General features: G+C 42.8%; 1 protein-coding gene and 1 long non-coding RNA gene across 2 annotated transcripts in view; one reads left to right on the forward strand and one right to left on the reverse strand.

The window, feature by feature from the left end:
* Nucleotides 1-22435, forward strand: part of STK39 (serine/threonine kinase 39) — a 177026-nt gene that overhangs the window by 146320 nt on the left and 8271 nt on the right. The window contains exons 15-17 of the mRNA XM_077319812.1: nt 1959-2011; nt 5384-5452; nt 19336-19400. Of these exons, the coding sequence (XP_077175927.1) occupies nt 1959-2011; nt 5384-5452; nt 19336-19400 (187 nt within the window). The remainder of the gene's footprint in view (nt 1-1958; nt 2012-5383; nt 5453-19335; nt 19401-22435) is intronic.
* LOC143829265 (uncharacterized) lies at nt 9484-16883 on the reverse strand. Its single transcript, XR_013228044.1, has 3 exons — nt 16002-16883; nt 15400-15485; nt 9484-14898 (listed from the first exon to the last, which is right to left on the reverse strand). It is a non-coding gene; the product is annotated as an uncharacterized LOC143829265 (long non-coding RNA).

The following is a 22435-nucleotide window of genomic DNA, read 5'->3' on the forward strand; positions in this document are numbered from 1 at the left end:
CAAAGGAACTTAATACCACTTGCACAGTTAATGGTCAAAACAGTTTTGCATAATTATTTTTTGCCACATGATGGCGTTTTCTATGGAATCAGTTTTATTGGAATCAAGAGATGGGAAGGCAAGAAATCAATTTGCCTTTTTATTTTTTTGGGGGTAGGGTAGTTTAGGAGTAGATCTCTCTTTCGTGCCCGTGCACTTTAGCTCAGTGTGTAGAAGTTTGTATCCGATGCTTTTGCTGATCTGTTTTTGTTGCTCTTGCTTGATCCTGGAGTTTTTTGTGTGTGTATGACATTTTCTTAATAGGCGTTTAGCAAGTGATAATGGTTCGTAGTCGTGGCTGAGCGGGCCCGGGTGTTGGATTTAGTTTTCCCCCCACAGCAAGTCTTCATGGCCTGGCAAACTGAAATATGAGCCTTCTAACCATTTCTGGGCTGAAGAACAGAAGAATAATGGACCGCAAAACACATTTCACTGCTATTAGCTTTTCAAGTCGATTGAGCTATCCGCTGGGCAAGAAAAGTGTGTTGAGGCAATTACATCCCTATCTGGGCTTTGCCCCACTTGCTCTTTCCAAAAATGAAATGGTTATCTTCCCTTGGCCTCTTGTGTTGACAGCAGAGAGTGTCAACCAAGACTAGGACGGAAATGTAGATTTCCCTTCTTGTCAGATTTTAAAAGTTATTTATGGTTCAAGGAAAACCTGTGTGGACTTAAAAAAAAAACATGCTTCCTGGTGCATGGAAAAAGTGAACTTTGAAGAGAGCAAATAGCTGGTGTAATCTGATTGGAAAGAGGGCGCTGGGGAAGGAGGGGACGTATTCTAGAAGGGCCCATCTATTCCCGGGAAAATGATTTACAAACCAGAATACTATCAGGCATTTTATTTCATATTAGCAAGATCCGCATCCCTATGACAGAGGGGTAGCTCTATGTGTTTCCTGGACCCCTGGTGTGCATTTGTGCAGTACATTTTCCTTGAAATAGGAGATGGACCAGTTGATGTTGGAGAGGGTGGAGGCAAATTTTGCCATTGGTTTTGCTGCCAGCAGGGCTTTACTTTCTTTAAATTGATTCCCCTTAAAGAGGCAGAACAAAGATTTGGGAGAGGGTAGGCTAAATCTAATGTTCTTATTTTTTCCCCAGTAAATTTGGCTTTGTGTTTTCCTTGGTGACAGAAAACGCACATATGTATCTCAAGGTTATTTCCCTGAAATATTCCCTGGAAGGAATTCATAACATTAGTGCTCAGTACCAGGATCAGTTTAAAAGGGGTGGTGTGTTGGGGAATATGGCATCTGCAACAGCTGGTGGTCAGGATTTGTAACATGCCCTCCTTATAGGCCTTCTGGGGGGGCATCTGGTCGGCTACGGTGTGAAAAAGAATGCGACCCTAATTGGACTATGGATCTGAATTGTCATGGCTGCTCTTCAGTTAGCGATCCCATGGGTTCTCCCTTACTGTGGCAGGTGTTACTTCACTTAGGGATACAGTACAAGCTTTGTATGTATGAAGTTCTAAGTGTATTTACCTACAAAAGCCTCTGAGATGAGACAGAAGGTGAGAAACATAAAACTCTGTCAAAGCTTGAAAAGGCCCATGTTTGTAACCTTCAAAAGCTCTCTTTCCCTTAGAGAAAAGATGTCAAAATGTCTTTGAGGTTCAGACTAGATTTATATGCATTAAAAAAAAAATTAGTTACGGCTGTCCCTCGTAACTGTGAAAGCAATTGCAGGCTTGTCTTAAAAGTATAGGTAAACTTTCTGGGGCTTTTCCCATGTGCACTTGTAATGCGTTTTGGGGAAAAGACAAGAACATAAAGATACAAAATATGGCCTGCATATTAGCAGCAACTTATTTATGAAGTCTGAATGCATTTAGAATCTGCAAGCAGCACTTCATTACATTTTGATGTTTACCATGGCTCCATTTCTTCCCCCTCTTCCCCCCCCCTTTCCAGGAATTCCAGAAAGGAACTTAATGACATACGATTCGAGTTTACTCCAGGCAGAGGTAAGACTTTTAATTGAAATTATGCTTTTATGGCTCCAAATGGAATTTGGAAATTGATTTCTGTTTATAGTTTAATATAAATTAGCACTATGAGATGGCTCCTACCAACCGAGTGCTTTACATTACACTCCTCAGGCAAAACAAAAATAGTGCCAAGTGTTTAAATTTTTAGTGGCACGGTTATTAAGTGTTCTGTCCACTGGGGGGGGGGAGAGGGGCAGAGGGGGTGCTGTATACTGAGAGAGGGCAGTTTGTCAGTTTCATTTGGTCTTCCTCTTGTGAAATACGGAGTAGAAAGCAATCCTGCTGAAAGCGGATCTAAGTGTTGGAGACCCTTTGAGTTATTGTGGCATGCCGGTAAGTGGCTGCTATGTAGAAATTGTAGCGGCAGGCAAAATTTAAAACAGACGGTAGCTTTGGTGGCTGTGATCCTAGTAAGTGACTTCACTAGGACACGGTTGGATTGTTCCAGTCTTGGGAGGTTTATGTGCCGTTTCACCTCTCCTAAATCCTGCAGGGTACTTTGTCCATGGCTGGCTTATAGTCCACATGACCCAAAGGTACTTCCTTGAGAAGCTTCTTGGGCATTGAACAAAGCATGAGTGATTTCCTCTAATGCAGTGGTTTTCAACCTTCCTAATCCTGCGGCCCTTTAATACAATACCTCATGTGGTGGTGACCCCCAACCATAAAATGATGCAAGGGTTCTTTCACAGAAATTAAACCGAAACTGACCAATGGCGTGAAGATCCATTGTTCGTGATTGTATATAAATTGGTTTTTTTCCCGGGTTTCTCAGTTCAGTTCTGCCTCTTCTCCCACCATGCCAATCTCACTCTTTTCTGCTGCTCCAGACAGATGAACACTCTATCTCCCCTGCAAGGCCGTTGTGTGGATGATGCCCCTCCCCCTAGCCAAGCTGCTTGCCCTGCCACAACCCCTGTGAAAGGGTCGTTCGACCCCCAAAGGGGTCCCGACCCCCAGGATGAGAACCACGGCTCTAATGGCACAGTGAATAATGGGGAAAGAGACTGGCATTTGCCAGGCATGCCTAGGAGAAACTAGACTGATGCAAGAAGCTGGCTGCAACATGTCCCAACAGCTTCTGGCCCCATACCTTCTTCCGTGTTGAACTATACCAGCGGTGGCCAAACTGTGGCTCTCTAGATGTCCGTAGACTACAATTCCATGAGCCCCTGCCGGCATCATATTAGCAGGGGCTCAAGGGTATTGTAGTCCATGGACCTCTGGAGAGCCACTGTTTGGCCACCCTTGGACTATATCAGCATAGGTGGAGGAGATAAGTTAAGCACAGCATCCCATCAATGTCCCATACTAACCATCAGGAATGTGGTGGTCTTGCTTTCGCCAGTCCGACTGAGATAATAGAAGCTCTTCCTGTGGAGGAGCCAATTATCATTTAGCCAATCATCTGCCCAGAAGGAGTGACTCTTCTTAGGGGAGAGAGAAATACCTGCTTTCTCCTCTCAAGAACAAGAAGTCATGGTCAGAAACTTCCCTCTTGAACTGTAAAAGGTAAAGGTAAAGGTATCCCCTGTGCAAGCACCGAGTCATGTCTGACCCTTGGGGTGACGCCCTCTAGTGTTTTCTTGGCAGACTCAAAACGGGGTGGTTTGCCAGTGCCTTCCCCAGTCATTACCGTTTACCCCCCAGCAAGCTGGGTACTCATTTTACCGACCTCGGAAGGATGGAAGGCTGAGTCAACCTTGAGCTGGCTGCTGGGATCGAACTCACAGCCTCATGGGCAGAGCTTTCAGACTGCATGTCTGCTACCTTACCACTCTGCGCCACAAGAGGCTCTTCTTGAAGTCTAAGCCATAACTAATTATAATTTCTAGTGTCCCTAGTTTCATAAGAGGATGTTCACAAGGGGACCTTCTGGTATTGTGGGCCTAGCAATCAAGGCCGAACAAAGACCTGCCAGGGGAGACGAATCCTTTGAATAAAAACTCTCGCTGAATCTTGCCTGCAGAAGTCACGCATCACCCATGTCTTTCTATATCGGCCCTTCCCAGTGTTTTACCTTGCATTTTCTGCCACACTGAGGTGGATGGAGCAAGCCTGATTGCTATGTAAGCTTTCCATATAATAACTACGTAATAAAATAATAATGTTAAAATCTGGGTGTTGCATATGGAAACTCTGGTACTCTTTAAGTACAAGGGAGAGAGTCCCAACAGCAGTTTAACTTTACAAGACTGGTTTTAAGGGAAATTGTATTGAGCTGGAATTTAGATTGAAATATTTAAACTTTTGCAGAGTTTTTTTTTAATCCAGAGCTGTCCATGTTACGCTTTTTACTAATAATAATGTGAAAAACCCAATGACTGCAAGCCAAAGAAGTTGATTTGTTGACATGGAAAAATGCCATACATGCATCTGGACCTTTCTTTTTCTTAAAGCCATCATTGCAGCTGTTCGAACAGCCAACAAGACCAGCCCACCTTTTAACTCAAATAATAGTTTTTCGTCTTGGCTGTCAGAGCTCCTCTGGCCCCAAAACTCCCAAGTGTTCAAAGATACAGTCATATACACAGTTCTCTCCTCTATACAAGCCTAGTGTTCCTTAAAGGTTTGTGCCCGAAGACTTATATGGGGGCAAGTTTGGCCACGCTGTGATCACAATAATGCAGGGATGTGGACAAAACACTTTAGAAATAGGTTCTTTCCAGATGAGATTGCTTGAAATACCCTAGCTTTGAAAGGATTGCACACACCAGGGAAGACGGAAAAAAAGACTAACCAGTCAAAAATCTGCTGTTCCTATAACCGCTAATTGGCACCAGTGGCAAGCCCCCGTCCTATTGGAAGGGGATCTTTCTTAAATAGACACTGTCCCTTTCACTGGGAATGCAATGCTACATTTTATGCAGAATGGGTTGGGGAGGCGGAGGTGTCATGCTTTCCCCCCCAAGGTATTCATGAGCATGGGCCTAAATGTTTCTTTTGAATTTAAGACTCTATAAAAAGTGGGGGAAGAGAGAAGAATTTGTGGCCAGCATCCTCGGTTTATTTTAAGGTTCTTCCTTTATTGCTGCATGCACCGCTGCAAGAACTCCGAAGCCGAGGAGACAGTCTGGCGGCCAAATGAATGAGCTTCACAGGATTCATAAAGAATGAAAAGATTAATCTTCCAGGTTTCCCTGCATTGAAAATTATGGTTCTCCACAGAGGGGAAACATGTGGAATCTGAAAGCCAAGGATCTTTTGGCTGCAGCACACGATGATGATGCGTGTTTATAGGTTGGCTGTATCCCGCTCAACAATCCTCGCTTTGACATCTTTCTGTTTTGTTTTGCCAGTTTGATCGTGACTGATACGTATATGTATTCATTTCACATTTTTGCACAGATACAGCAGATGGCGTCTCTCAAGAGCTGTTCTCTGCAGGGCTGGTAGATGGCCACGATGTCGTTATAGGTAAATTACATTTCATTTTGGAATTATGCTGTTGCTACAATGCAATACGGTAAATGGATAAGGGCCCACTCACATCTCCTCTCCTCGGCTCTTTCTGCAAAAAGGGCGCTTGTTAGCGAATCTTCCTTGGCTTGCCTCTATTCACAAGCGAATCAGCTACTCATTCGAAAAGAAATGGGGCATACTTGAAACTATTTACTGCAACCTACCGCCAATACTTTTAGTGAGGCGGAAAAAGAGTATCTTCGTTGGCCATTTGGCGTTGATGATAACTGCGGCTTCGGTTTCGTTTTAAAATGCTTTTGTGTTTTGTGGTGTTCGTTATCTATAGCTATGCCCTTTGTTGGGCGATGAGCCCAAACTCTCCCCTCCTTTCAGCTTCACAGCCTGAGGAAAGGGCGGCATGTTTAGGGGATATTTTGATGTCTTTTTCCCTCCCCCAAAGGGAGGGGAAAGCCTGCTGCACTTAGCATCAGTGGCAGTCCTGCTCACTGCTACTGCTGGGCTCCCCTGTTTTTTCCTTCTTTACGTCAAACTTTACTTTATTGCACTAGGCCATAGCCCATTGCAAGATCAGATAACAATAACATTGTTAAAAACAAACGCAGAATAAAAATTACACTTAACCCATACCTTCTGCCCATTAGCCCCCAGTATTTGCCACAAGGCAAGCTCGAGCCTTTCTTGCGGCCAAAGCAAAGGTGGCAACCCCTTGTGTCACAAATGGCCCCGTACCAGAAAGCAAATACCTTAATTTATCATGAGCTGAAGAAAATGCCCCTGGAATAACTCACCTGCAGGTGGTTTCCCTATCTGTTCCTTCTTTACGTTATGAAAGCAGCCCAAATAGTCTAGCCCAGCCCGAGCTGATTGGAGTCGGAAGCTAAGCTGGGTCAGCTACAGTCCGTGTAGGCAGGGGTTGTTATGTGGAGGAAGGCAATAGCAGATCACCTCTGCTTGTCTCTGTCCTGCAGTGTCCTGTGGATGGGGGTTGCCATGCGTTAGTTGTTACTTGACAGCATGTCCTTCTCTGCCTCTTACCTCACAGAATCCCAAAACAAGGCTTCATGATAGTGCACCACCCAGCCAGTAAGATTTGGTGATGATGTGGTGCTCTCTGAGGAAAAAAATCATAGGGACCAATTATGCACGGGGCGGAAAGCAGAAACAGGGCTGGGGGGCTAATTCCTGATTATGCATGATGTGGCTGCCATCCCAGCCCTGGCCCAATTCAGGGCCTCGGATGGCCCGTGGTAAGCGAACGCAGATACTTCCATGTTCCCTATGAGCCGTGGTCGCCATTCGCATCCCTGCTGGGCTAGCCCCGTGCATAATGTCCCCTGCAGGGACACCAAACACCTCGATCAGCTTCACGGTGCCACAGAGCCGAACAGGGCGGTTTCCCACCCCCACAGTGGTGGGTTGCGGCACACTGCTCTCCCGCCACTGTGTGGAGGGGCCCCCATGCCCCCCGCTCCCCCCGCTGCTGCCACCACTGCACAGTGCAATGGTCTCTTCCAGTCCTGGCATTGTGCATGCGTATGCACAATGTTGGGGCTGTCCATGTGCACCAGTTTGGTGTAGTGGTTAGGAGTGCGGACTTCTAATCTGGCATGCCGAGTTCGATTCTGCACTCCCCCACATGCAACCAGCTGGGTGGCCTTGGGCATGCCACGGCACTGATAAAACTGTTCTGACTGAGCAGTGATATCAGGGCTCTCTCAGCCTCACTCACCCCACAGGGTGTCTGTTGTGGGGAGAGGAATGGGAAGGCGACTGTAAGCCGCTTTGAGCCTCCTTCGGGTAGGGAAAAGCAGCATATAAGAACCAACTCTTCTTCTTCTTCTTTACCGGGGGATTCCTTCCCCTGTGCGTCCTCCGGAAGTGGCGGGGCATGGTATCCTGCTGCAAGGCACCGGCAGCGTCCCAGTACAGCCGCTGCTGTGCATAATCAGTCAGTGGGGGCAAGAAATATTGCTTCCTTGTTGCATCGTGTGTGAAAAGGAGGAGAAACAAATACCTAATAAGCAGCAAGGAGCATCAATATTGTCTCTGCCAGGACTATATTAGCAGGTAACAGAAGTAGAAACAGAGATGAGCAGGGGGTGAATATTATTTCACTAAACTCTGCTTCCCCCGTCTCAAGTGAGAAAAAGAAAGATGTAAAAGTTTTCTGTTCAGGATTACCTCACTCCCATCTCCCCAGTAAATTATTGAAATGAGACCCTTTTTTTAAGGAAATGGGCCTTGCAAGGTGCAGTGTAACCTCTTTTTGCTCAGTCAGTTTCTGTGACTTCAGTGAACTTCACGTAAAATGTGCTCAGGTGTGCTCAGAACTTTTCACAATCCAGTGATGTAGGGAGGGGGGCATTGGCCCCATTGAGGGGGGTTTTGGCCCCATTGTACTCCTGGAATATACACAGGGTTCCCCAACTGGGCAAATTGACCACTTCAGGTGAGGAAAGCAGTGTGAGGGAAGTCATAGGGTCCCTCTTCCAGCATGTTGTGGTCCCAAACCAAATTGGGTTTTTGGAACTCATAGCATTCCTCTGATTCAAAATCCTTGAGGCAAGTCAGGGCACGCTGTCACATCTTTGTTATGTATAGCTAGGCCCACAGCAGCAACAATACACTTTAACAATTTGGGAGCCATTAATCTCTCTCTGGCTAAAATGAAAATGGGTTCCAAGTTTTTAAACTGATAAAATGAAACTTGTTTGAAACGTATCTCTGTAGAACTTCGGTTTGACCTCTGGTGACCAGAAAACTGAAAAAGCCAAATCAGATTTGGGGAGCGGGTATGTAGAATACACTGAATAACAGCAGGCCACACGCTTACTGTGTGCATATCTTGATTTATTGACATGTCTCTTCCCTCTCCCCCTCACCGTAGGTTTTTCACACCGGGAAGGCTTTAGAGATTAGCTGGGTTAACCTTGTTTGCAGAGAGGAACTGATTCCATTAGCTCGCTCCCTCCCCACCCGATAGAAAGCAGCTGATAAATTACATTCCGCCTTTTCAGCTGAAGCGTGCAGAAATTTGGCCTGTTTATAATGGGGGCGAAAACAAAACTCTTGTGTTCTGCAAAAGCCTCGTGAGATTTTATATTCACTGTAATATTTAAAAAAAATAAATCTCAAAAGTGAGCAGGTAGAGGGGATGTAATAGTGGGGGGGGGGGGGAGGATTTCCCACCCACCCACCCCGCACCACACTTGATGTTTAAATCAGCCACTCAAGTTGTGGGTCAAGTTTCTAGTGTTCTTCAGCCAGCAGTATTGTATGGATTGAGAGCTGTTTAAAAGCCATGTGTTCCTGCTCTTACCTGTGTGATGTTAATCAGGAATGTGCTTCATCTCCAAGTCTAATTTGGCATGAGCTCTTATTAGACACTACTTCGAGGGGGCGTGGAATGAAGAATAAGAGGTACAGACATATTACCTTGCCTGCCACTCTATCCCCAGAAAATAAACTCACAAGGACAAAAGAGCATTTGTAACTATAGTTTGGTCACGTTCATTACTTCTTGACTTTGCGTCCGCGTCTCACATTAAAATTTTAGATCGTAAGTTTGTAAAGGTAAGGGCCTATTCCCCCCCCCCCCATTTTCTTCTCTGTAAAGCAGAAAGCCAGCTGATGGCACTATGAATAATTATAGTGCCCTGAATCATCAGTAGCTGCGTTATGTAATAAGATTATAACTGTGGATTCTGTTTCCTTTTAAAATGCTTTTGTGTCTTGTGGTGCTCATCATCTAGCACTACGTCTCACAATCTATTTTTTGAGCCCTTTGTTCAGCGATGAGGCAAAACTCCCCTCCCTTCAGCTTCACGGCCTGTGGAAAGGGTGGTGCATTTAGGGGATATGTACCTTGTCTTAAATTAGGGATGTCTCCCTCCCTGTAATTCCTTTATAGGTTAAATCCATACAACAGGAACAAACAGAAGCCCTGTACCTACGCCGCAGACAGGAAACATTGGATTTTTCTTTGTGCAGATTTTGAGCAGTACTGACTATTTAAATTATATTTATTTTGTTAAGAGAAATAGAATACAGAAGAAAAAGAAAAAAATGGTTACATAATGTAGATTATTACACTCTCCAGAATAAACAATATGTATCAGAGCTACTGGTTGATATAATTCAGATTGTTCCAATGTTCATAACGTTCTTCTGGGGGTCTTCTATTTACCAAATGAGTCAATTTAACCATCCTGGTAAACTCTCTGATTTTATCCAGCCATGTGGCCACTCCTGGTACATCTTGCTGCTTCCAATTTTGGGCAACTAATAGTCTTGAAGTTTTTAATGCACATTTATCTATGTACTAATACTCAGGTTTTTGAGGGTTTTTAAAGGAAAATTTGTATTATCTGTTCCACTTAATATTTCTGGAGGAGGAGCATGTCTCATGGCTTAAGTGCCACTCGGTGCTTAACACACACTCAGGGCGGCTGTCCCGCCCCTGCCTCCTTCTCTAACCGGCTTGCCTGTTTGTCCAGTAGCCAGCCAATCACCTTCCATCCTCATCCCTGACCACCTCCTTCTCCTTCCACCTCCCTCTGAGGCTTGGAGGCTGCAGATCCCTGCTTCATGAGAGCTGCCCCTGATGGTGAGTTCCATAACAGCTGCCTGCAGCCTTTCCAGGCCCTAGGGGGAGGGGGAGACCATCCGCAGAGTTCTTCAACCCCACCCCCCTAATCAAGCGCCCATTGTATTCCTGAATGCAATGGGCTTGGCCCCTAGTAATATAATAATAACAACTTTATTTTTATAGCCTGCCATTCGCTTTTATTTTTATAGCCCGTGGGCGAAGTGCAGATACCAACCAAATAAAATCATACAGAAATAATATAAATGTCATGAATTAAACAATCATAATATACATTTAACTTATAATAAAAGCTGCCTCCTTAAAACCTTACAGGGTGCTATTTTATACTGGGCAGATAGGGTTTTTTTGAGAAGGGGAATGGATTCTTGCACAGGGAGGCCAGCATTTCCTCGATTTCCTGACCTCAACCATAGACCTGGTGGAACAGACATCTGTGCAAAATATGAATGTATTCACTGTAACATATATAGTCTAGTCTATCTAGATTAAATAATTCCACAATGAAGGAACAGTTTTTAGTAAAATAATTTAAGTGGCTCATGGAAACACGGCAAAGTTTATGCTACATCGGCATTCAGAAAAAGGAGAGTCAAACTGTTCTTCCACAATCTCATATCAAAACAAAAAAGAAACATCTGTGTTATTAGTTCTTCAAACCTACCTGGGAAGAATCCCTAGAATCTTACAGCCTCCCCCTCCCCCAAGTTATATTGAATAGTCTTGGGAAATTGGGCATGTCGAATTAGAAAGCTCTCATTTTAGAGGAAGTAGAAACATTTAATCTTCAGTGTCTCCCAAATCCTTTCAAACCATCTCCTACATCTTTTGGTATATAGGGCTCTCATCGCTCCAATTCATTGCTCTCATATCTCTTATTCATGACCATTTCCGCACAAGGAATTTGCCCCTGCCCAACCTCATTGTTTGCGGGTTTTAATGCTGCTTCCTCATGACGTTGGTAGCAGCTTGTAGCTCTCCAATACCATAGAGTTGAGCCTTCAGTTTCCATCAGGTGAACTGATTTCTGCTGTCTGAAGATCAGTTGTAATTCCTGGGGATCTCAGGGCTCCCCCTGGAGGCTGGCAGCTCTAGTGCCATTGATGAACCTTATTGACCATGTTTTGGTTTGCATTTCTTGCTGCATGAAAACCACCAGAGAGCATGATCCCAAGGTTCAGTGACCTCAGACAGGGCCCTGGCTCACATATTTATTCCCTTGACTTAGAAATGTGCATACTGGTTCTCAAGAGCCCAGCTCAATATAATAAAATAGTACACAGTAAAACAAAGTAAAAATAAATATAGTAAAAACAAACAATAAAAACAAATATAAATAGGAAAAATAGTTGAAACAAATGTATAATCAAAGCAAGTACAATAAAATAATTAAAAACATCACTATGAACCACCAATATAAAACAAACGACATAAACAAAAGTGTCATGGACAGAAGCGTTTAAGTCACCCCTGTAAAACTATGCCTGTCCATAATGATAGGCACTGAGAATGATATCATAGAATCATAGAGTTGGAAGGAGCCATACAAGCCATCTAGTCCAACCCCCTGCTCAACGCAGGATCAGCCCAAAGCATCCTAAAGCATCCAAGAAAAGTGTGTATCCAACCTTTGCTTGAAGACTGCCAGTGAGGGGGAGCTCACCACCTCCTTAGGCAGCCTATTCCACTGCTGAACTACTCTGACTGAAACATTTTTTTCCTGATATCTAGCCTATATCGTTGTAGTTTAAACCCATTACTGCGTGTCCTTTCCTCTGCAGCCAATGAGAACAGCATCCTGCACTCCTCCAAATGACAACCTTTCAAATACTTAAAGAGGGCTATCATGTCCCCTCTCAACCTCCTTTTCTCCAGGCTGAACATTCCCAAGTCCCTCAACCTATCTTCATAGGGCTTGGTCCCTTGGCTCCAGATCATCCTTGTCGCTCTCCTCTGTACCCTTTCAATTTTATCTACGCCCTTCTTGAAGTGAGGCCTCCAGAACTGCACACAGTACTCCAGGTGTGGTCTGACCAGTGCCGTATACAATGGGACTATGACATCTTGTGATTTTGTTGATACAGCCCAAAATGGCATTTGCCTTATTTACCGCTGCATCCCACTGCCTGGTGCCATCTGCAAACTTGATGAGTAGTCCTTCCACCCCCTCATCTAGATCATTAATAAATATGTTAAAAAGTACCGGATCGAGCACCGAGCCCTGAGGTACCCCCGCTACTCACCTCCCTCCAGTCTGATGAAACACCGTTGACAACAACTCTGAGTGTGGTTCTCTAACCAATTCCCTATCCACCTAACTATCTGAAAATCCAGATTGCAGTCCTTCAATTTATCCATTAGAACATCATGGGGAACCTTATCAAAAGCCTTACTAAAATCCAAGTAAACAACATCAACCAAATTTCCACGATCCAGCAAACCTGTCACTTGATCAAAAAAGGAAACCAGGTTGGTCTGGCAGGACCTGTTGGAGACAAATCCATGCTGACTTCCTTGGTTCACCAAATTGTCCTCCAGATGTTTGCAGATCGCTCCCCTTAATATCTGCTCCATTATCTTACCCACAACAGAGGTCAAACTCACTGGTCTGTAGTTTCCTGGGTCATCCTTCTTCCCTTTTTTGAAGATCAGAATAACATTTGCTCTCTTCCAGTCCTCCAGGACATCTCCAGTCCTTAAAGAGGTCCCAAAGATTTTGGACAAGGGCTGTGCAAGTTCTCTGGAAAGTTCTTTGAGCACTCTCAGGTGCATTTCATCCGGACTAGGGGATTTGAACTCATCCAGTGCAGCTAAATGCCTCTCAACAACAATAATAACAAAAGAACTGTACATACAATCAAGGAGTTTTCAGCAAAAAATCAATATGACTGTATTTGAAGAAGAGTGCTTCAGTATTGCCTCTTGCTAATGGAATTGTCCAGCTGGCTTTATATTCAAAATTTGAAACTTGTACATCAGTGGGAGGAAGTTGGACAAAAAAAAGGGATTTGAGATAATGGTTATGTTCAAACCCCTTCTAACCTCTGCCTGATCTCTCGGGCCACTAGGGTAGAGGCAGAGGTTAATAATCCGCCTCCAACACTGATACTGTGCAATGCCAAGTCAATTAACAACAAAGCCTCTACTCTGCAAGCATACTTTGCAGAACATGGAGTGGACCTGGTGTGCATGACAGAAACCTGGACCAGAGAGGGGGAAGCTGTCACCCTTAAGGTACTAGCCCCTGCCAGGTTCTCTGTCCACCATCGGTCACTGACTGTGGGACGGGGGGAAGAGGTGGCAATCCTAATCCATGAGGATTTCTCCTCCAGAGCACTCCCTCCACCATCAGTTCCAGGAACTGAATATGTTGGCCTTGGGCAGGGCACAATCGAGAGTGTGGCCATTTGGCTGGTTTACCACAAGCCCAACACTCTGCCAGATGTCCTGCCAGCCCTGCAGTTCCTTAGATTACTAATCCTGGGGGACTTTAATGTCCATGCAGAGCCTGAGGTCTCCCAGCAAGATTCCGGAGCATGAGTTGGGAGTCAAACCTGGGTCTCCAAGATACCAGTCCATGCTTTAGTAAGCAAGAGAGACATTGACATATTTTATGGGATTTTTTTTAATGGATTTCTGGTAAAACTGAGTAAGGAGAAATTGTGTGTGAGGCTTGATATACTTTATCGGAAAATGCATGGAAGATTAACTGAAACAGCCCCCTGGAACATAATTTCTGGGTGGAACAGAGAAATCACTTGCAGTCATTTGGTCATGTCAGTCAGATGCCAAAGAATGAACTTGCTTAAGGACACTTCTTTTCTTTTTTAAGATGTTTAATTCTTTTGAAGAATCCCAGGGAGACTTATTTTGTGATTTGCTTTGCACTCCCCCCCAAAACATGTAGGAATTGCTTGTTTTGCTTTATATTAAAAACAGGGAGATCAAAGAGCCTGCATGCAGTCGCTCCCTAATTTGCAGTGGCATTTGTAGTTTAAGCACAAGAGAATATCCCAAAGCTTCTGAAGGCTTACCTTTTCTTTTCACTTTCATCATTCTTTTCTTTGCTTATTTATTCCCTTGTCTTCCACACCTCTGTCTCTCAATACATTCATCAAGTTGAAGGTTGCACTTAGACATCCTTTATGCAACTTTTCCATCCCGGTTCCTAAATATACCATGATTCATGAGCTATGTGAGCTACAACTAAGGAAAGATGTTAGCAGTTGCCAAAGGTACAAGTCATAGGTAAACACTGCTTTTTGAAAAGGCTGTTTCTGAGTTGCTTTCCATATCTCAATACATTATGACTCCGTCCTTGAGTCTGTTCACTTTCTTGTATCCTTATTAAAAGTTGCTGCTTAGCTAGATAAAGCTACCTGGGTGAGTTGCCTAGTGTTCCATTGTCTCAGTCTTCGTTCTTTTACACATATAATAGGTATTCAATGTCAGGGTTTTAATTGTCAAAAGATCTTTCAGTGGCAGCCTGGAAGAAGGAAATCCAGGCCAGGCTGGATGCTAAAAGTCAAGGGCATGTAACAATCCCTTGAATTTTTAAAGGTAAAAACTTTGTTTATATATGGGGGGGGGGTCAGCCTCTGTATAGGGAGGGGTTTGCCCTTTTACTGTAGCTGTTTCTGTTCAAAATTTCTGCTATATCAGTTGCTTTCCCAGCTACAAGGAAAGTATGGTTCCCAATATATTTTCTTCGCAAAGAGAAAACTGAGGACAGGGCTTATAATTGGAGGAAACCTGCTTGGAAAAGGTTTAAGCAGCTCCTTTCCACACCCTTCAGCTGCTGTCACAGCCTCCCACCGACTGATGATGATGATAACTGGAAAAAAGCAAATGGAATGTCTCAGAATGTTGTTGTTGTTGTTGTTGTTAGAATTTATTCCCCACCATTCCTGCCGGCTCATGGCAGGTTACAAGATAAAAATCATGGGAACAACCCTTGAAAGGCTGCAAAGCAACAGAAGAAAGTGAAAAACCAGAAAGCACATGGAAGAGATATTCCACAACTAATAACTTTAAAAGTTGGCAAGACTTTGTCCATGACTGGTATAACAGATTAATGATGTGCTTCATTTCAAAGCTGTAGAAGATTGGATAACAGCTGACAGGACATTTTCATTCTGAAGAACAGATAGAAAAGAGCAGTGCCAAGCAACTCCCCCCCCCCATTACCGCCCCCCCCAACAGCTTTTAAACTACTGACAGATATCCATCCAAGGATATCGGTAGCTCAATTCAGTCTTGTCCCATGAACAAAAGGGAATGTTCCAAAAATCCTGAGATACTAAAGATCACTAAATGATCAATTAAATGGTCTTACAAAATTGTAAAAGTTGGAAAATCAACTTGAATGTTGCTTGGATTCATTACAAGAAGACATTTGATTCGCTTCCTCACACATGGATTCTGAAAGCACAAGAAATGATAGGCATCTGCAGAATTGTAGTAATAGTTATCAAATTTTTATTTATTATTTATTTATTTATTATAATCATTTATTATTATTTATTAAATGCCATGATAGTGAATGGAGAAGAAAGTGGAACAGAATAATAAACTAGGGATTTTCCAAGGACATGCAGTATGATTGCTGCTTTTTGTAGTTGATCTAATACCACTCACAATCATTATTTTTTTCCAATATTAGAAATTCTAAATTGCGGTTAAAAGAACAAAGCAAAAAATATAGACATGAAGAGGCTTCTGATCATGCCTATGATGATTGTAAATCAAATTGATATCTATTACACTATGTTAGTTCATAAAGAATTAAAACAACTTTTTTTCTATACTTTCATATTTTTCCACTTTAGTCCTCAAACCAATAATTTCATTCTTGTTCAACTCATGCAGGAGGTCTACAGAAGGTTTCCAAATTGTTACAAATACTATAGTTATTTTCTAATTGAAATAGTAATTTACCGGTTTTTTCAACCATTCTCCCAAGTCCATGTCATCTAGTTCCATAGCATCTATTGTCTTCGTTTCTTGAGACTGATAATTGTAGATCTCACAGATCTTGTTCTTCATTCTCCATTTCTGCTTCAAGGTGTAGAATTTCCTTTGCCTTTTGTACAGAACCTTTCAAGTCCATAGCCTTCCAAGCCTTTCAAGTCCATATTTCTTCCAAGTCCATAGTTTTTATTTTCAGATCCCAAAAAGAAGAAGAGTTGGTTCTTATATGCTGCTTTTCCCTACCCGAAGGAGGCTCAAAGCGGCTTACAGTCGCCTTCCCATTCCTCTCCCCACAACAGACTCCCTGTGAGGTGGGTGAGGCTGAGAGAGCCCTGATATCACTGCTTGGTCAGAACAGTTTTATCATTGCTGTGGCGAGCCCAGGGTCACCCAGCTGGTTGCATGTGGGGGAGCGCAGAATCGAACCTGGCATGCCAGATTAGAAGTCCACACTCCTAACCACTACACCAAACCACAGTAATCCCAGTATCTTCATCAGATAATTTTGGTAGATCTCAAATTTTCAGAATTCCCCCCCCACTCACCTTAGTTTCACCAGTTTAAAATTAGCTAGTATTATCCACCTGTTGTTTTCAGAATCCTGTATTGGCGTTGTATAAAGTCCACAAAAGCAGAGAGAAAGGGGGGGGGGAGAAGGGGAGAATTGCAGTCCAAGTCCAAATCCCATGAAACGTCTGTTTCAAATCAGTTCCAAGGTACAGTAATTCAGACATGGTATAACCATTGTTGTGTTAGGCACTTCTGTTGCTAAACAATTTCCAAGGCAACAGAGCTCCTTGAAAACTTACCTTCGTTTGGAACTCCAAGAATGTAAACAAAAAGCATTTCTCAGCAACTCATTGTATCTTCATTATTCATCTGCACATTCATCAATCAGAAAAAGCTTTTGAAGTGTATTTTTAGAAAAGTCCAAACAAGACATAATGGAATAGTCTCTTGTTAGAAAAATGAGAGTCTCAAAAGCTGTAAATTCTTTACACTTCTATCTGCTTTCAATGGAATAAGTCATAAATCTTTAAGTAGTAATGAGCTTATTTCTAACTTCAAGAAAAAAAGAAATCTCACCATAGAAATCTATTCTCATCATATATAAGACCTCCATTCATCACTTAAGTCTGTTGTTAATCATATAAGAAATGTGTCTGGGCTGACTTAAAAATGCAAACGTGGCACGAAGTAAAGATAAAATCTGATATACCTCCCATTTTGCTGAAGCAGCAAAAAACTTCAGTTTCTTTCTGGCCAGACCAAAAACAAACAAAACAAAACAAGACAAAAAACGGAGGTATCAGAGACGTGCATGGTTTATCTCTTGATTTCCCTTTTATCTAGGGAAATAAATCACATCTACGTTGAACTAGAAGCAATAGATTGCAAAACTCACAACAGTGACATCACTATCTAATCTCTAGAAGAAATGTTTATTCTTTACTTACCAAGAACATTAGGTTGAAGAGATTAAGCAAGCAGTTGAAGAAGAAAAAACGAGCAATGAATGACCGTGCCAAGGAAAGCAAAGAGAAGCTTTTAGTTGAAGTGTACAAGACAGACTTATTTAAAATTGCAGAAACCAAAGATTACAAAAAAACAAACAAACAAACAAACCTGAAATCAAAACTCATTTTGACAGGAAAGAACAGCACTTGCATGGGAAATACTTTTAAAATATATAGGCAACAAAATTGATAGTGAAGATACCTGTAAGTGGCTCCAAAATGGACACTTGAAGAAATGGAAGGACATTCTGGCTGCACAAGAACAAGCACTCAAAATGAATAATATGAAAGCTAAGATTCAGAAGAGCAATGATAACAGCAGATGTCAGCTTTGCAAAACAAAGGACGCAGTAAATTGTTTAAACTGATTATAAAAAACATCACAATAGAGTTGCATGGACATCCATGAGAGCTGAAAGTAATATGAGGGGAAGATTACTTTCAAATGGAGAAAGAGCACGGGGCGGGGGGGGGGGATAAACTTTTCTTCTTCCGTAGTACTGATACACATCTTTCCTTCCCTTCTTCCAGCAGCTACTTAAGACCAAATAATTCTTTTGGTTCCAATCACAGAAGTCCATCGTTGTCTGCAGTTGGCCCCAAATGTTAGTATTGCATGACAGCTAAATTGAGCTTCCAAATTTCCGACCACAGGGAGAAGCTTATTCCCTTCATGCACACTTCTGGGATTCTCGGAGACCTATCCAGTTGTTCTTGGAAACAAGATGCTGGGGAAGCCAGACCCAAGATCTGACCCCTCAGAATTCTTATGGCATTGATATTTAGTTCAACTCTGCTATTAGCAGACAGGTTTTAAATGCTAACTTGCCGTTAAGACACATTTAAGGGTCTTCTTCAGTCTCTCCAGTTGTTTCATGATTGATTCCCTGCTGCTTCTTTTAATAGTGTTGCTTTAATTTTTGTAATATTTGTGCATTTGAGTGTGACTGTGCTTTAGAGGGGCATAATAATTACATATAGTCTTACCCAAAGGATTCCTATTTTGTATTTGCCATGGGTTCAGTAGTTGTACACATATCTAATAGGTCCCTTAATTTTATCTGCCCAGCAACACCTCCAAGAGGTGGGCTAGGCTTGAGAGGGGATGATTGGCCCAAGGTTATCCAGTGACATTCTGAGGTACAGGGGGGATTCAACTGAGGGTCTCCATCTCTCTCACTCTCTACCTCTCTCTCAATGGAAAGGGTCAATTGTCTTGTAATGCTTCCTCTGTCAACATTTATTTTTCATAAGGTTCCACCATTTTGCACCACTGTAACGTTGCATAGTTTTTCTGAATTATATGCCATTACCTGAAGAGAATATTGGTTTTCCCGGTTAAGTATTTTTAACGTCTAGGTTTGTCGTGTCGAGTAAAGTTTCTAATGACCGGCTGAGTAGACAGAAATTATCATAATTTTGAAAGGAATGAGTACAGGTGTGGAGCTGATGTGAAGACATCCTTGACTATGGAAAGATTCCAGCAGAGGAACACCTGTGGGGAAAAAATTGGAGCAAAAGGCTGATTTATTTTGAATGTTGATCTGTTTTTCTCTAGCATTCCCCTGTGGAGGAAAAACCTTGCAAGGAATCCCAGAAAATAAAGCTGGCTATTTCTATTAGCTCCCTTCCCCTGAAGGACAATTGAATTATTTGTAGGGCTGTCATCTTTATTACAGAGATACCCATTATTCTGCTTCTTGTGAATATAGGTCTTCAGTTATTGATTATCTCGTGTTATTTTTCTGTATATTCTATTTCTGTTTATGCTTTGTTTTCTACAGTTGCTGCTAATTTACAAAAAATAGTTGATGACCCCAAGGCCTTGAAAACATTAACCTTTAAGCTGGTAAGTAAAGCGACATTGGCAACCAAGTAATATTAGTAAATAGAACAGAATTACCTGTCTTTTGGGCCAGCTTTTCTCCTGATGTTTTATTAGCCACCTTGCGGTATTGAGCATTGACTTTTTTCAGCATTTTATTACACTGTACAGTCTGAAGCAGAAACCCATGTTTTAATGGCCATTTTTTTAATTTAAAAAAATGCTTGCAGAAAAGAATAATTTGCAAAACAGATTGTGCCATGTTTGTGATGCCTGGGATGTATTGCACATCCACAAGCTGAACAGCTGCACTTGACTGCTGATGCCTCAAGTTTATTGAATAGCCATAGGCAAGGTTTTCACATTGGGATCATTTAAGCCAATTGGTCTGCGATAGTTTATTTTCTTGAAAGAACAAAAACTTACATGGGGCGGCGTGTTGGCCTCTACACAACCTTCTGTGTAAACAGCTCTGTGTCTAGAAACTCCAGAAGGTACTGCGTGTTGTGTAAAGGCCCGAGCACATTGATGCTATGCCTGCTGCTGCATGTTACCCGTCCCCATTGTCCCCTCCCCCCTTGGCTGCTGTGCTGAACCTAGATGACCCCAATAGAATTCTTGGCGTGATTTTTCAGCTGAGCATGTGAATTGTCACCATCTGCATGTAACATGGTTGGACTGAAGCAGAAGAAACCCTATCCAGGGTGATCCCTGTTCCATAAATACAAGGCTTTTTTTTTTTAATAACTCTGGAGTCCTAGATGAGCAGTCTGTCCTTGAAGGTTTGTTGTGCGGAAGTCAGTACAAAAACCTGGTTCACATACCCCGTTGTTCTCTACCTTAGGGAGTCTTAAAGCAGCTGACCTTCACACAACAGGCATCTTGAAATGCAGGTGGTGCTGAGAGAGTTCAGGGAGAACTGTGACTGGCCCAAGGGCACCCAGCAGGTTTCAGCTGACGTAATGGGGAATCAAACCCATTTCTTAAAATTAGAGTGTGCCACGGATAACCATGCCGGCTCTCAGAAGTGGCTGAATTTTTGTTTCTGTTCTTTCTCCTATGCATATGTTTCCCTTCTCCTTTCCCACTTTCATATATTTGTCTGTGGTTATAGTCTGCATCTCCCACCTCTTTCCCCCGTCTTGGAAGCCATTGGCCTAGAAATCGGAACGTAAAAAGAGCCTTGCTGGCTCAAACCAAAGGCCCATCAAGTCCAGCGTTCGGATGACACAGCAGCCAACCAGCCGTCTCGAGGAATCCCACAAGCTGGATAACTGCAGCAACATCCTCTTGTCCCTGATTCCCAGCAGTAGATATAAAGAGGCATATACTGCCTTCGAGATAAATATGATGTAGTGTCATTATAAATATGAATAGGGAACATCTCACTTAATGGCGAGTTGTCATTTTAACCATGTTTATGTGCATGGGATAGAAGCTGCTTGCTGATTAGGCCCCGAGAGCCCAAGTCTTAGATGTTCCCATAACTGCTGTCAACCTACTCAGCTAGTTTATGCCTTTCAAGCCAAAATATGGCACAGTGTAGTTGTTACATTTAATGTGGATCTTCGCGGGGACTTGCAGACAGATGGCAACTGTGGGTTCTCTGTAGGAATTCAGTTCTGCATTGCTTCAGGGGCCCAGTGTAGACCGGAACTGCGGGGGGTGGGGAGGAGCTTCAGCTTCCCCCATGCTTGAAAGGTCACATGGAGTGTTATTTGCCCTAATGGGGTGTATGTGTAGTGAACACTTGCATGTACACCCCACACACACACACACACAAAGCAAGTATTGTCCCCTGTGGCTGTTTGGGGCTAGGAAAATAATACAGGGAGAAGGGTGAAGCCCTTCCTCCCCTGCACAGTAGTCATGATCTCAGTTGGGCCCCTGTGGTGCTTCAGAATAGAATTCTCACAAGGAATTCATAGCTGATGCCTTTCCTGTACTTGTGATCACGTGTAAAACATAACATCTGGTTTGATCCTAAAAGTCACCCATATCACAAGCAGCAGCTCTGAGACCCAGCTTATAAACGTGAGAAGTGCAACATTTGTGTTGTTGACCAGATAGTGTTTAGCTGATAACCTCTCTTTTGACTGACAAAAGAGTATAATTTAAATAAATGTGTAAAATTCCAAGACCTCAGTATAATTGGCTATTGTAGGAAGCATAATGCAGCTCCCAGTTGAAACAGACTGGCATGTTATTTGAACAAAAATACAAGCTTTAAAAATCCTTTGCTTTCCTTTTAGGCAATGTACCAGAGACAAAGTAGTTTCAAAATATAACTTTGTCATTAACTAATAACTTTCTTGATAAAACCTTGGTTGCATTGCTCATCCTTAGACATACGCACACCAGTAGTAACTTATATGCAGTCCAAAGCAGGATTACTTCCTTCTTTGTACATCAGAGTCAATAAACTTAGAAAGGGGATACTTTGGTTGTACGTTGTTGATCAAAGTTTGAATTCTTATGAAACAGCAGTATGAACCCTAATTAGTTGGGGAAATTAGCTTTAAGGTGACAAATTGAGAGGTGGTAACTGGGATTCTCCCCCTATGTATAACAGGGTTTTCCCCTTGAGAACTCTCAAAATAAACCAAGCAGATATTCAAGCAGAAAGGTTTTTATTGAAAAGAAAATAGGAATGGATGAAAATACACACACTAAAACACATACAAGAGCTGACTAAGAAAAAACAGGGAGGAAATAAGGTAAAGGTATCCCCTGTGCAAGCACCGAGCCATGTCTGACCCTTGGGGTGACGCCCTCCAGCGTTTTCATGGCAGACTCAATACAAGGTGGTTTGCCAGTGCCTTCCCCAGTCATGACCGTTTACCCCCCAGCAAGCTGGGTACTCATTTTACCCACCTCGGAAGGATGGAAGGCTGAGTCAACCCTGAGCCGGCTGCCTGCATGACTGCTGCCTTACCACTCTGCGCCACAAGAGGCTCTTAGGGAGGAAATAGGAAAGCCTTTAAGGGAAGAATAATATCCATCAATCTTCAAGAGATCTAAGGGGTGAGGTGAATAGAATTAAGCATTGAATAACTGTT

This window comes from Paroedura picta, chromosome 2 (genome assembly GCF_049243985.1).
Source record: "Paroedura picta isolate Pp20150507F chromosome 2, Ppicta_v3.0, whole genome shotgun sequence".
Classification (NCBI taxonomy): Eukaryota; Metazoa; Chordata; class Lepidosauria; order Squamata; family Gekkonidae; genus Paroedura; species Paroedura picta.